Here is a 16238-nt window from a genome sequence, read left to right on the forward strand (position 1 = left end):
TACTGTGCCCGGAAGAGCTGACACAATAAGGAAGGATTTTGAATCCCGGGTAAGACTCATACCAGCCACACCAATCACACCGTATAACTCGTGATACTACACCCAGTTAACAGTATGAAATATAACTGAGCCTCTCAACAGATGGCTCAACAATAACCCTTAGTTAGGCAATAACTACATACAAGTATTGCAGACAATCCGCACTTGGGATGGGCGCCCAGCATCCACTACGGACTACGAGAAATAGATTTACCGGTGAGTAAAATCTTATTTTCTCTGACGTCCTAGTGGATGCTGGGAACTCCGTAAGGACCATGGGGATTATACCAAAGCTCCCAAACGGGCGGGAGAGTGCGGATGACTCTGCAGCACTGAATGAGAGAACTCAAGGTCCTTCTCAGCCAGGGTATCAATTTTGTAGAATTTAGCAAACGTGTTTGCCCCTGACCAAGTTGCAGCTCGGCAAAATTGTAAAGCCGAGACCCCTCGGGCAGCCGCCCAAGATGAGCCCACTTTCCTCGTGGAATGGGCTTTTACTGATTTAGGATGCGGCAATCCAGCCGCAGAATGCTCCAGCTGAATTGTGCTACAAATTCAGCGAGCAATATTCTGCTTAGAAGCAGGAGCACCTATTTTGTTGGGTGCCTACAGGATAAAAAGCGAGTCAGTTTTCCTGACTCCAGCCGTCCTGGAAATATAAATTTTTAAGGCCCTGACTACGTCTAGTAACTTGGAATCTTCCAAGTCCCTAGTAGCCGCAGGCACTACAATAGGTTGGTTCAAGTGAAAAGCTGATACCACCTTAGGGAGAAACTGGGGACGAGTCCTCAATTCTGCCCTATCCATATGGAAAATCAGATAAGGGCTATTACATGACAAAGCCGCCAATTCTGACACACGCCTGGCCGAAGCCAAGGCCAATAACATGACCACTTTCCACGTGAGATATTTCAAATCCACAGTTTTAAGTGGCTCAAACCAATGTGATTTTAAGAAACTCAACACCACGTTGAGATCCCAAGGTGCCACAGGAGGCACAAAAGGGGGCTGAATATGTAGCACTCCCTTTACAAATGTCTGAACTCCAGGCAGTGAAGCCAGTTCTTTCTGGAAGAAAATCGACAGAGCCGAAATCTGGACCTTAATGGAACCCAATTTTAGGCCCATAGTCACCCCTGACTGTAGGAAGTGCAGAAAACGACCCAGCTGAAATTCCTCTGTTGGGGCCTTCCTGGCCTCACACCACGCAACATATTTTCGCCAAATACGGTGATAATGGTTTGCGGTTACTTCTTTCCTGGCTTTTATCAGCGTAGGAATGACTTCTTCCGGAATGCCCTTTTCCTTTAGGATCCGGAATTCAACCGCCATGCCGTCAAACGCAGCCACGGTAAGTCTTGGAACAGACAGGGCCCCTGCTGTAGCAGATCCTGTCTGAGCGGTAGAGGCCATGGGTCCTCTGATATCATTTCTTGAAGTTCTGGGTACCAAGCTCTTCTTGGCCCATCCGGAACCACGAGTATCGTTCTTACTCCTCGTTTTCTTATTATTCTCAGTACCTTTGGTATGAGAGGCAGAGGAGGGAATACATAAACCGACTGGTACACCCACGGTGTCACTAGAGCGTCCACAGCTATTGCCTGAGGGTCCCTTGACCTGGCGCAATATCTAGTTTTTTGTTTAGGCGGGACGCCATCATGTCCACCTGTGGCCTTTCCAAACGGTTTACCAACAGTTGGAAGACTTCTGGATGAAGTCCCCACTCTCCCGGGTGTAGGTCGTGTCTGCTGAGGAAGTCTGCTTCCCAGTTGTCCACTCCCGGAATGAACACTGCTGACAGTGCTAAGACGTGATTTTCCGCCCATCGGAGAATCCTTGTGGCTTCTGCCATCGCCATCCTGCTTCTTGTGCCGCCCTGTCGGTTTACATGGGCGACTGCCGTGATGTTGTCTGATTGGATCAGTACCGGCTGGTTTTGAAGCAGATGCCTTGCCAGACTTAGGGCATTGTAAATGGCCCTCAGTTCCAGAATATTTATGTGTAGGGACGACTCCTGACTTGACCAAAGTCCTTGGAAATTTCTTCCCTGTGTGACTGCCCCCCAGCCTCGAAGGCTGGCATCCGTGGTTACCAGGACCCAGTCCTGTATGCCGAATCTGCGGCCCTCTTGAAGATGAGCACTCTGCAGCCACCACAGTAGAGATACCCTGGTCCTTGGAGACAGGGTTATCAGCCGATGCATCTGAAGATGCGATCCCGACCACTTGTCCAAGAGGTCCCACTGAAAGGTTCTTGCATGGAACCTGCCGAATGGAATTTTGCTTCGTAAGAAGCTACCATTTTTCCCAGGACTCGTGTGCAGTGATGCACCGATACCTGTTTTGGTTTCAGGAGGTCTCTGACTAGAGATGACAGCTCCTTGGCTTTCTCCTGCGGGAGAAACACTTTTTTCTGTTCTGTGTCCAGAACCATCCCCAGGAACAGTAGGCGTGTGGTAGGAACCAGCTGGGACTTTGGAATGTATAGAATCCATCCGTGCTGTTGTAGCACTTCCCGAGATAGTGCTACTCCGACCAACAACTGCTCCTTGGACCTCGCCTTTATAAGGAGATCGTCCAAGTACGGGATAATTAAAACTCCCTTTTTTCGAAGGAGTATCATCATTTCTGCCATTACCTTGGTAAAGACCCTCGGTGCCGTGCAAAGTCCAAACGGCAGTGTTTGGAATTGGTAATGGCAATCCTGTACCACAAATCTGAGGTACTCCTGGTGAGGATGGTAAATGGGGACATGTAGGTAAGCATCCTTGATGTCCAGGGATACCATGTAATCCCCCTCCTCCAGGCTTGCAATAACTGCCCTGAGCGATTCCATCTTGAACTTGAATTTTTTTATGTATGTGTTCAAGGATTTCAAATTTAAAATGGGTCTCACCGAACCGTCCGGTACCACAAACTGTGGAATAGTAACCCCTTCCTTGTTGAAGTAGGGGCACCTTGACTATCACATGCTGGGAATACAGCTTGTGAATTGCCTCTAGCACAGCCTCCCTGCCTGAGGGAGTTGTCGGCAGGGCAGATTTGAGGAAACGGCGGGGGGGGAGACGCCTCGAATTCCAGCTTGTACCCCTGAGATACTACTTGAAGGATCCAGGGATCCACCTGTGAGCGAGCCCACTGATCGCTGAAATTTTTGAGGCGGCCCCCCACCGTACCTGGCTACGCCTGTGGAGCCCCCGCGTCATGCGGTGGACTCAGAGGAAGCGGGGGAAGAATTTTGATTCTGGGAACTGGCTGACTGGTGCAGCTTTTTCCCTCTTCCCTCGTCTCTGTGCAGAAAGGAAGCGCCTTTGACCCGCTTGCTTTTCTGAAGCCGAAAGGACTGTACCTGATAATACAGTGCTTTCTTAGGCTGTGAGGAAACCTGAGGTAAAAAAATTTCTTCCCAGCTGTTGCTGTGGATACGAGGTCCCGGAGACCATCCCCAAACAATTCCTCACCCTTATAAGGCTCTATGTGCCTTTTAAAGTCAGCATCACCTGTCCAGTGTCGGGTCTCTAATACCCTCCTGACAGAATGGACACACCGCACACACACACAGGGAATGCTCTGACTGAGGACAGGACCTCACACAGCCCTTTGGGGAGACAGAGAGAGAGTATGCCAGCACACACCAGAGCGCTATATAATTTGGGGATTAACACTATATTGAGTGAATTTTTCCCAATAGCTGCTTGTATATACAATATTGCGCCTAAATTTTGTGCCCCCCCTCTCTTTTTAACCCTTTGAGTCTGAAAGCTACAGGGGAGAGCCTGGGGAGCTGTCTTCCAGCTGCACTGTGAAGAGAAAATGGCTCCAGTGTGCTGAGGGAGAAGCCCCGCCCCTTTTTCAACTGACTTTCTCCCGCTTTTTCTGGAATACTGGCAGGGGTAATTTTACATCTATATAGCCTCTAGGACTATATATGATGTAGATTTGCCAGCCAAGGTGTCATATATTGCCCTCAGGGCGCCCCCCCCAGCGCCCTGCACCCTCAGTGACCGGAGTGTGAAGTGTGCATGAGGAGCAATGGCGCACAGCTGCAGTGCTGTGCGCTACCTTGGTGAAGACCGAAGTCTTCTGCCGCCGATTTTCCGGACCTCTTCTTGCTTCTGGCTCTGTAAGGGGGACGGCGGCGCGGCTCCGGGAACGAACACCAAGGCCAGTTCCATGCGGTCGATCCCTCTGGAGCTAATGGTGTCCAGTAGCCTAAGAAGCACAAGCTAGCTGCAAGCAGGTAGGTTCGCTTCTTCTCCCCTTAGTCCCTCGATGCAGTGAGCCTGTTGCCAGCAGGTCTCACTGTAAAATAAAAAACCTAAAATAAACTTTCTTTCTAGGAGCTCAGGAGAGCCCCTAGTGTGCATCCAGCTCGGCCGGGCACAGATATCTAACTGAGGTCTGGAGCAGGGTCATAGTGGGAGGAGCCAGTGCACACCAGATAGTACCTAATCTTTCTTTTAGAGTGCCCAGTCTCCTGCGGAGCCCGTCTATTCCCCATGGTCCTTACGGAGTTCCCAGCATCCACTAGGACGTCAGAGAAATTTATATTTCCAGGACGGCTGCAGTCAGGAACTGTGACTCACTTTTTATCCTGTAGGCACCCAACAAAATAAGTGCTCCTGCTTCTAAGCAGACTATTGCTCGCTGAATTTGTAGCACAATTCAGCTGGAGCATTCTGCGACTGGATTGCAGCATCCTAAATCAGTAAAAGCCCATTCCACGAGGAAAGTGGGCTCATCTTGGGCGGCTGCCCGAGGGGTCTCGGCTTTACAACTTTGCCGACCTGCAACTTGGTCAGGGGCAAACACGTTTGCTAAATTCTACAAATTTGATACCCTGGCTGAGGAGGACCTTGAGTTCTCTCATTCGGTGCTGCAGAGTCATCCGCACTCTCCCGCCCGTTTGGGAGCTTTGGTATAATCCCCATGGTCCTTACGGAGTTCCCAGCATCCACTAGGACGTCAGAGAAAATAAGATTTTACTCACCGGTAAATCTATTTCTCGTAGTCCGTAGTGGATGCTGGGCGCCCATCCCAAGTGCGGATTGTCTGCAATACTTGTATGTAGTTATTGCCTAACTAAAGGGTTATTGTTGAGCCATCTGTTGAGAGGCTCAGTTATATTTCATACTGTTAACTGGGTATAGTATTACGAGTTATACGGTGTGATTGGTGTGGCTGGTATGAGTCTTACCCGGGATTCAAAATCCTTCCTTATTGTGTCAGCTCTTCCGGGCACAGTGTCCTAACTGAGGTCTGGAGGAGGGTCATGGTGGGAGGAGCCAGTGCACACCAGATAGTACCTAATCTTTCTTTTAGAGTGCCCAGTCTCCTGCGGAGCCCGTCTATTCCCCATGGTCCTTACGGAGTTCCCAGCATCCACTACGGACTACGAGAAATAGATTTACCGGTGAGTAAAATCTTATTTTTTCAAACTCATAATGATTGGCTAGTGTTATCTATCACCTTCCACTTATCACTGCTATATCATTTCTCCAGGCTTAATACATCTGCCCCTTTATCTCTCTCTGCCTTATCACTCTCCAAGGCTTAGTACATCTGCCCCTAGTATGTGTTGTAGCACTACTAACCACACTGAATCCAGCAGACCGTTTCTGTTTTTATTAAACATAAATTGGGTACATACATTGAACATGAACCTGTCCCTAAATTCCATAACATTGATATATGACCTATTTCCCCAAAACCCATATGTAATAGTCTAAATAAAATTTTCATTTCCAAAACCCAGAACTGTCCTGGGGAAATAAGGACACTTACCGGGCACATCAATTGTCAGCAGCGTGTGCAAATGCACACACTGCCAAGGCACACGGCAGAGCTAAGTCTCAGATATTGCTGCACACCTCTATCGTCCATGAAGACAATTCTGTGAAGTTTGTGGCCACCAGTTTGGCAAGAGAACAGTCAAAATGTTGGAAACTCACAGTCATCGCTAACAACTGAATTACCTCTATAAAAGCCCTGTCCGCACCACATGAGGATGGGGAGAATAACAGACAGGAAGATACCCACCAACCAATGTGTGTAATAAAGACTAAAAGCACTTTAGCTGTTACATTATGGCCAATGCAAAGCTCTGTCCCTACCTTGTGTAATAGCGGCTGTTCTCCGAGAGGTGGAGCTATGCAGGAGCAAAGCATGGGGTTGAATTGCAGGAGGAACCAGCGTGAGACGAGCAGCTGGAGGAATAAGGCCTCTCTGCATCAGACTCAGGATTCCTAAGGATCAGCATTAGTACATTGTAATGTATTTGCAAATGTGCATCTGGAAATTTTACAAAATAATTACAAATTGTATAGAAGAAACTAGTGTTTTACATATGCTTAGTATATGACATTTATGATGTGTGTATACTGTATATACTGATCCTTCTCATCTTGCTATTCATTCATATAATGCACTAGAGGCCTTCTATGGGCAATCATCTATTTTCTCTTTAAATAATCTTCTTACAACAAATATAAATGTTATAATATAAATAAATAAATGTTAACAATAAAAATGTTATGTGACTAACCCCAAAAAAACATGTCAAATTATATTTTGTGTTTTTGGGACATTTGCGGCACTTTCATCACCCAGAAAAATCCAGTACAACTGACAGACACAGTAATACAGGGCTTAATTCAGTATGCAACGCATCAGCAATGCGATCGCATACTGACTATTCTGTGCACAGTGCGCATGCGCAAGAGCCGTACTGCGCGTGCGCACACAGTGAGATGCGATCGAATCTCCCTTATGTGAACGCCTCTGCCTGATTGACACGCAGAGGCGTTCATGGGGCGGGGACGCAACATTGGACGGGCGTGGTGACGTAAATGGGGGTGGGTTCAGGGCAGCCATGTGACATCACACATGGCCGCGGTAACCCGTAAAATTGCCACATTGTGCCTGCCTTTGCAGCCTGGCTGCGGAGGCATGCGGGCATCCTCAAATCAGCGATGCGATCACAATGCATCGCTGACGGGTATTTGCATGATGGACGGCCTTGCCCTGTGCTGGGCAGCCCCCAGCATGCGATCGCAGCCAGTTGCAGTTTTGCTACAATAGCAAAACTGCAACTGAAGCTGAATGAGGGCCAAGATCCACAGTACCTTAATAAAGAATGGGATGGTATTCCAATGAAGAGGCTATCATATTTTTTTTTTCAAATAACACAACCATCCTAATATTCCCAGAACTAAAGATACCATGGTATAACTGTATTGATGCCAGCTTGCAGCTAATGTGCAGGCCAAAGCAGCTGTTTAACGCCACGTAAAAATGATACCTAGGTCAAATAAAAATGAATGATAATACCACTTTAAGGCAGTAAATTAGGTTGTAATCTCACAATGATTATGTAGAGAATTTCTAACATATATATAATGCTGTCATAGACCATAGGGGAAAACAGGTGTTCGTCACAACTAATTATCCCTCCGTGTAGTGTCTATGGTGTCTGCGTCTGCCCTCTAACCTTTCTGCATGTCTTTTTCATGCACCGGTGGTGGGGGCAGAGAGGCATCCATCCGATGGGGAGCTGGTAACACCGACAGATGACTGACAGTAGGGCCTCTGTTAATCTTCTCAATAGGTATCTATACAAAGAAGCATTTAACCCAGTGAATGTTCTGATGTTGTAAATACATTATTTCTGCATCATTGTGTTATACTACTGCACACCCAAGGGAGCATCCAGCCTGTCACTGAGAGGCAGGCAAGCTCCCTGGAAAATATCCAGATACTAAACCTTGGTAGACTTCATTAAAGTTTTGGTGTCCTTATCAGAAAAAATCTAAAAAGTGTCACTTCTGTTTGCAGTTCCAATGGAATTTTTTGATCCCTGGACCCTATAGGAGCTGTAATCGGCAGGTGTAGTGGGGGGAATGCAGGCAGAACTTTTGCAAACGCCACATCTGCTTCACAAAGCGGGTGTCATCAATGGTGCAGAAAGAAGCGAGAGGAGGATGGTAGGATGGGGGGTTGAGACGGAAAGATATGAGCTGGCTCAATCTGCCTGGTGCTTTGCACGTGGGCAGAAGGCCAGGCAGAAAAGCGCGGGCCCATCTTATTGGAATTCAGTGGTGGCCCTCGCTTCCTGTCCAGAGACAGATGTAACGCAGCCGTCCATGGCATTGCAAGCAGGCATTGAGCTGTTTCCAGGGATTTGTGTGTGTTGGAGAAGCGATGTCGGAGGCTCACCGTGCGCCCCTGCATAGCGAAATGACAGCCAATCTCCATTCCACATGACAAGCACTGGATAAAAACTTACAACAAATGGTGACCTTTCCAAAGATTAATTTGTTTACCAGCAGAATCCTCCCCTCCTTGTCATCCCAGATGGAGCATATCAGAGCGTCCCCAGATTCTAGGTGTAAGGAACGCTGACTCCAATCAGCTCTAACTCTCCGGCAATTAGTTCCGGGCTTGTTTTTCTCTCTCTTGTAGAATATCCCCCCTACACAGACAATTACCTCACCATCCGATCAGGGAGATTGTCACGCTTTCCATTACTGATTTAGTAAGTACATTCCAATGAAAACATCAATTTGATTACAATGAAAGCAAATCTCCATGACAACCTCAAACAAGAGCCTGAAATGCAGATTATTATTGTTACTCTTCAGGCTTTGCATTGCATTGACATTAGCCCAATTCATAGCATCACACCGCAATGTTAAGTGCATATTCTTAATAATGCATATTTAATTAGTTCCGAGGAGAACTTTGTAGAACAATTATAGTTGATCTATATTCCTGTTTATGCTATTTCTACATAAACCTTGTAAGAACATCACTGAGCTAAAGAACATTCCGTCTCCTTGGTTCTTTCAGAGTCCCCCTTACAGGGGCTGGTTCTGAGCTGGTCACGTATACGTCCAATAAGGGAATGTCTGAAAAGTAAAAAGCGTATTTACGCTTATATGCTGAGTTGGATGCATCGCAAGATGCATTTTTAGATGAATGTGCCAGGTTTATGTCAGGCATGCATCAGATACACTTACACCCAACCAGGTCAGAAAGACTAGAAAAAAACCCCATTTGTTTTGATAGCATTAAAAGCATAACCTAAATAACAATGCACAGATAAAAGTAGAAAAAATAATAATTCTAGATTATGCCTACAAAATGACAAAATATGAACGAGAATTGAAAATGCACCAATCAGCTTCAGTGTGCAATCCACAATCAGCCAATCATAAGCAGCTATTAGTGACGATCACTGTTATCATCAGCAGCGTGTATTTGCATCAATCCCCAAATACCTGCAAGTGATGACACCAACACACTCTTATAGTCCTCGGTGTGTGTTTCACCACCCTTTCCTTGTAAAGATGCATAAATGTCAGATGTGTGTATGGATGCTATTCTTTAGAGGGCATGGCAATACATATTTGTATGCTTTACGCCAAACAAACACAACAGTATCTAAAATAATGGCTCAAAACTTAATTGGAATAAGCAGCCATGGGCCATATATTATATGGTGCTGGATTCTGAAAGACTTAGGCGAGTAAGCGGGTGAATTTAATGCAACAATGTTTAGTAAGGCTAAACCAATCAGGGTTTTGCCTTACTAAACATTGCTATTTTAAATTTATCTGCAAAATTGTTGAACAGGCGTATCTAGGGTAGGGCGAGTGGGGCACGTGCCCTGGGCGCCTTGGCAGGCCCTGGAGAGGGGGGCGCCGCCGGCGGCCAGGGCATCATGCCCCACTCGCCCCCGTCACGCCGAAAGCCGAAATGTGAGGGGAGAAGAGCGCACCGTCTCTCCCTCCCCTCACCGCCGCTGAAAGCCATAGCAGCGCTGCTGTGTCCGGCCTCCGGCGGCGTTAGCCAATCAGAGCTTGCGGACCGGCTCCTGATTGGCTGCCGGTCCGCAAGCTCTGATTGGCTAGCGAACCGGCGCCACACAGCCGCCGGAGACCTGTCCTGGAGCGGTGAGGGGAAGGAGAGGCGCTCTCCTCCCCTCACATAGAACACGCCGGTGACTCAGTAAGTAACCGGGGGGGGGGGGGGGAAAGCACAGTGGGGCATGTAACTGGCACAGTGGGGCATGTAACTGGCACAGTGGGGCATGTATCAGGCACAGTGTGGGGCATGTATCTGGCACAGTGAGGTATGTAACTGGCACAGTGGGGCATTGTATCTGGCACTGTGGGTCATTGTATCTGGCACTGTGGGACAGTGTAACTGGCACTGTGGGACAATGTAACTGGCACTGTGGGGCATTGTATCTGGCACTGTGGGTCATTGTATCTGGCACTGTGGGACAGTGTAACTGGCACTGTGGGGCATGTATCTGGCACTGTGGGACAATGTAACTGGCACTGTGGGGCATGTATCCGGCACTTTGGGGCATTGTATCTGGCACTGGGGGGCAATGCAATTGGCACTGTGAGGCATGTATCCGGCACTGTGGGGTAATGTAACTGGCACTGTGGGGCATGTATCCGGCACTGTGGGGCATTGTATCTGGCACTGGGGGGCAATGTAACTGGCACTGTGGGGCAATGTAACTGGCACTGTGGGGCAATGTAACTGGCACTGTGGGGCATGTATCCGGCACAGTGGGGCATGTATCTGGCACTGTGGGCCATGTATCTGGCACTGTGGGGCATTGTATCTGGCACTGTGGGGCAATGTAACTGGCATTGTGGGGCATGTATCCGGCACTGTGGGGCATTGTATCTGGCACTGTGGGACAATGTAACTGGCACTGTGGGGCAATGTATCTGGCACTGTGGGGCAATGTATCTGGCATTGTATCTGGCACTGTGGGGCATGTATCTGGCACTGTGGGGCAATGCAATTGGCACTGTGGGGCATGTATCCGGCACTGTGGAGCAATGTAACTGGCACTGTGGGGCATTGTATCTGGCACTGGGGGGCAATGTAACTGGCACTGTGGGCCATTTTCAGTAGACACACCCCTTCTGGAGCGTGGCCACACCCCTTCTGGTGTGTGGCCACGCCCATTTTTTTTTCTGCGCGCCTTCGGCACGCGCACATGCTTCTTTTGCTATTTTTTTTTGCCCTTGGGGGGGGGGCATTTTACATTTTCCCCTGGGCTCCAAAAACCCTAGTTACGCCTCTGTTGAACACTCTGGACTGTCAGAGTCCTGCACACTACTACACTTGGCCCATAAGGTTTACGCTTCCTGTGTTTTGTCTGGACATAACAGAATGTGCCCTATAGTACCACAGAAAACAATTCAGGCCTTGTGCACTATGAATAGTAATGACGATTTGTCTGCTCTCAATTGAAAATGCCACTGATGAGCAATCAGATCTATGGGCTAGTGTTACAGTGATGCTATGTTGCATATTAGAACAAAAACTATAATTATAAGGAAAAGAGTTGCAGACTATTGGAGCTGGCAGACTTACAGATGTTCTGGGTTTGAGGCTGATCAGTGGCAGACTGATCCCATAGCTCTGGTTGAGGAGGTCACGGTGGGCCATGCTCTCGGGATTACACATGACACGTGTGCTCAGGTTCAGCTTGTGCTGTAACAGAGATGAAGCCACATGATTATTGCAGTTAAAGCAAACAGTGTAGCCATGCACAGAAATGGCTCGCACACACAAATACAGCACACAGCATGCGCACCACACAGCCACATGTTACCATCCTGCTGAATGACAGACCCTCCAGCGAGACACATCTTTGTGCCAGACCCGAAATCTCTTTTGCTGAGGAGTTGACAGGGTGAAATATGCATCTATCTATGATCACTGACACTCTTCCAGATACTTCTACACTAAACTTCATTCTGAGCAACTTGCGTTTCACAACTGTGTGTCGTGTAAGAGATTGATGCCATAGTGAATACTACAGGTATGATTTGTGACGTGCACAACAGCTGGACGCAGGATGATATTTGGTAATGCACCTAGATTTACACCAATATGCACTAGTTTGAAGAGCAAGCTAATGGCATTTTGTAACATACTCTTCTGGAATGTTCGGGAGACTCACAAATTTCGGTGTGCTCTTCCAGACTCCCGAGAGAGTAGGCCATGTGTGTACTAGGGAGCAGGGAGGTTTTGCCAATTCCAATTGTTTTACTGCTCAGCTATGAGTTTATGGCAGCAGTGTTCAGTGCTTTTACACCCACAATGGGAATATACTGAAGATCGTACTGATAAGCCCCCTTCCTTCTAATTGACAGACAAACGCCATGTTACCTCCCACTAAGTCACTTACTGACAATCGCTATGTGATCGCACTTTGCTGGGTCTGCAATCGCAACTGAACCTGTGTCTTTTGATGAGACTGAGGAAGGTGATGCGGGTGTTACTGAAAATGCATTGGTGGTGTGGAGGTTAATTAATAATGATTATAAAGTGGATAATGATGTTGAATGAGATTGTTATGATGACGCAGAATGCAGTTATAACTTGCTCTTTGTATTACATTGCGGTCACTAAGATGCTATCTATATTGTATGATGGTCACTGATGCTCTCTGTGTTATATAACAGTCACTGATGATCTCTGTATTATATGTTGATAAAAAAAATACTCTCTGCATGGTATGACAGTCACTAAGCTGAGACCTTGCCCTGGATGACAGAAAACCTAGCTTCACCCCTGGCAGGAGCAATCTTAGGGTGTACCTTGCTGTCCATAAAAGGCACACAGCCATTTCCACGCCATTTACAAGTTTACCAGCTCTTTTGTTTTTCAAAAACTTTTTTTTTTTATTAAAGTGTGAAATTAAAAAGCAAGTTTACATTACAGCTGAGCAACTGTAGCAATGATAGGCATCATTCTAAAATACAAATGACAAAAATAGAAACAGCCCCTACTTAAAAAAAGAAAAAAAGAAAGAGGAATGGAACAGAGTGGGAGAACCACAATCCCAATGCCCCAGACACACTCGTGTATATGATGCTGTAACAAGTGCTGAAAAGAAAAGCAATGTACTTGGAGAGAGAATAACCAATAGTTGTATTGGGGGATCCTGGGCACACTGTCTAGTTTCATGCCACTGCCTACATCAAAAATATCTCCAAATTTGCTGGCAATGGACAAAGGGTACCAATGAAGGCATTGGATATGCTTTACTGGCGGTCGGGATCCCGGCAGTCAGCATAACGATGCCAAAATGCCGGCAGGGGGGCGAGCGCAACAAATCCCCTTGCCGGCTCGCTGCACTCACCACGCTGTGGGCTTGGACACCCACGAGTGGAAATAGCCCTGGGCCTCCTGCCGGCATTCTAGTGGCTGGAATCCCGGCATCGGTATGCTGACTGCCGGGTATTGTAACCGCATCCCCATCCAAGCTCTACCATGTCTCTCAAAGAAATGCTTCTTCTGCAAAGATGCATGGAAAATCTTCTCCCCAAAAAATGTAGTGGGAGTGACCTGTATCCACACTTGCAGGACATTGGGGGTGATTCAGACCTGATCGTACGCAGGTGGTTTTTTACAGTGCTGCGATCAGGTAGTTGCCGCCTACAGGGGGAGGGAGTAAATGCTGTGCAGGGGTGCGATCGCTTGTGCATAGAGCTGCACAAACAAAAGTTTGTGCAGTCTCTGCACAGTCCAGGACTTATTCAGCCTCTGCGACGATCCGGCCTGGAGCGGACGTCAGGACCCCTCCCTTGAAACGGCTGAACACGCCTGCGTTCACCCGGACACTCCTTAAAAACGGTCAGTTGACACCCACAAACGGCCTCTTCCTGTCGATCTTCTTGCGATCGCCGGTGCGATCGCTTTCTTTGTTAGATCTGTCGCTGTCCGGCGATCCCCATCGCCCGACACGCCTGCGCATTGCGGAGCATACGCATGCGCAGTTCAGACCCGATCGCACCGCTGCAAAAAAAGCTAGCGTGCGATCGGGTCTGAATGACCCTCATTTTTCGCAACAGCAAAAACAGCCAATAACAATTTTCTTTCCCCCTTGGTTACCTGCAAATATTGGCAGCAATATCCCAAATATGGCATATTCAGGGGAGATTGGAAGTTAATTAACCAAGTGATGGTTAACAAAATTCCACATCTGGGCCCAGAACAGTCGTATAAGAAAACATGCCCATAGACAATATACCAAATACGCTATGGGACTTGTACATTTGGGACAGGATTGATCCCCTGCCAACCCGATCAGGTGTCTGCGGTGTGGGGAAAGATATGAACTGTGGAAAATAAGCAATAGCTCATCATACAGTATGATGCAGCTGGAAACCATTTAATGGAGTCGTACTGCCTCACAGCACTGAGATTATGGATTTCATTCCCACCACGGCCCTAACTGTGTGGAGTTTGTATATTCTCCCCGTACTTGCGTGGCTTTCCTCAGGGTACTGTGGTTTCCTCCAACAATCCAAAAATATACTGGTAGGTTAATTGGATCCCCCCCCCCAAAAAAAAATAATAATAAGATTTTAAACCTACCAGTAAATCTTTTTCTCGTAGTCCGTAGAGGATGCTGGGACTCCGTAAGGACCATGGGGATAGACGGGCTCCGCAGGAGACATGGGTACTTTAAGAAAGACTTTGACTCTGGGTGTGCACTGGCTCCTCCCTCTATGCCCCTCCTCCAGACCACAGTTAGAGAAACTGTGCCCAGAGGAGACGGACAGTACAAGGAAAGGATTTTTGTAATCCAAGGGCAAGATTCATACCAGCCACACCAATCACACCGTATAACTTGTGATATACTATCTAGTTAACAGTATGAAGAACAACATAGCATCAGTCCAAGACCGATGAAAACTGTAACATAACCCTTATGTAAGCAATAACTATATACAAGTCTTGCAGAAGTAGTCCGCACTTGGGACGGGCGCCCAGCATCCTCTACGGACTACGAGAAAAATATTTACCGGTAGGTTTAAAATCTTATTTTCTCTAACGTCCTAGAGGATGCTGGGACTCCGTAAGGACCATGGGGATTATACCAAAGCTCCCAAACGTGCGGGAGAGTGCGGATGACTCTGCAGCACTGATTGAGCAAACAAGAGGTCCTCCTCAGCCAGGGTATCACATTTTTAGAACTTTGCAAAGGTGTTTGACCCCGACCAAGTAGCAGCTCGGCACAGCTGTAGTGCCGAGACCCCTCGGGCAGCCGCCCAAGACGAGCCCACCTTCCTAGTGGAATGGGCCTTAACCGATTTCGGTAACGGCAATCCTGCCATAGAATGCACCTGCTGAATCGTGTTACAGATCCAGCGAGCAATAGTCTGCTTTGAAGCAGGGCCGCCAACCTTGTTGGCTGCAAACAGGACAAACAGAGCTTTTGTATTTCTGATCCTAGCCATTCTGGCCACGTAAATTTTCAAAGCCCTGACCACATCAAGGGACTCGGAATCCTCCAAGTCACGTGTAGCCACAGGCACGACAATAGGTTGGTTCATATGAAAGGATGAGACCACCTTAGGTAGGAATTGAGGACGGGTCCGCAACTCCGCTCTATCCATATGGAAAACCAGATAGGGGCTTTTATGTGATAAAGCCGCCAATTCCGAAACTCGCCTAGCCGAAGCCAAGGCTAACAACATGACCACCTTCCAAGTGAGATATTTAAACTCCACTGTTTTAAGTGGTTCAAACCAATGTGACTTAAGGAAACTTAACACCACGTTAAGGTCCCAAGGCGCCACCGGAGGTACAAAAGGAGGCTGAATATGCAGTACTCCCTTCACAAAAGTCTGTACTTCAGGTAAAGAGGCCAATTCCTTTTGAAAGAAAATGGATAAGGCCGAAATCTGAACTTTAATGGAGCCTAATTTTAGGCCCAAATTCACTCCAGTTTGTAGGAAGTGAAGAAAACGGCCTAGATGGAATTCTTCCGTAGGAGCATTCCTGGCCTCACATCAAGAAACATATTTTCGCCATATTCGGTGATAATGTTTAGATGTCACGTCCTTCCTAGCCTTTATTAGCGTAGGAATGACCTCATCCGGAATACCTTTTTCCACTAGGATCCGGCGTTCAACTGCCATGCCGTCAAACGCAGCCGCGATAAGTCTTGGAACAGACAGGGACCTTGTTGTAACAGGTCATGCCTTAGAGGAAGAGGCCACGGATCTTCTGTGAGCATTTCTTGCAGATCCGGATACCAGGTCCTTCGTGGCCAATCTGGAACAATGAGAATTGTTCTCACTCCTCTTTTTCTTATTATCCTCAACACCTTGGGTATGAGAGGAAGAGGAGGAAACACATATACCAACTGGA

At 47.5% G+C, this 16238-nt stretch overlaps 1 protein-coding gene across 4 annotated transcripts in view; it reads right to left on the reverse strand.

Annotated features, from left to right (window-relative positions):
* The window catches only part of IQCH (IQ motif containing H), a 199065-nt gene that overhangs the window by 104038 nt on the left and 78789 nt on the right, over window positions 1-16238 (reverse strand). For all 4 annotated transcript variants that reach the window (XM_063925555.1, XM_063925554.1, XM_063925556.1 and 1 more), the window contains 3 exons: window positions 11442-11561; window positions 7528-7648; window positions 6152-6283 (listed from right to left, as the gene is read on the reverse strand). In XM_063925555.1, coding sequence (XP_063781625.1) covers window positions 6152-6283; window positions 7528-7648; window positions 11442-11561 — 373 coding nt within the window. The remainder of the gene's footprint in view (window positions 1-6151; window positions 6284-7527; window positions 7649-11441; window positions 11562-16238) is intronic.

This window comes from Pseudophryne corroboree, chromosome 6 (assembly GCF_028390025.1).
Source record: "Pseudophryne corroboree isolate aPseCor3 chromosome 6, aPseCor3.hap2, whole genome shotgun sequence".
NCBI classification, from domain to species: domain Eukaryota; kingdom Metazoa; phylum Chordata; class Amphibia; order Anura; family Myobatrachidae; genus Pseudophryne; species Pseudophryne corroboree.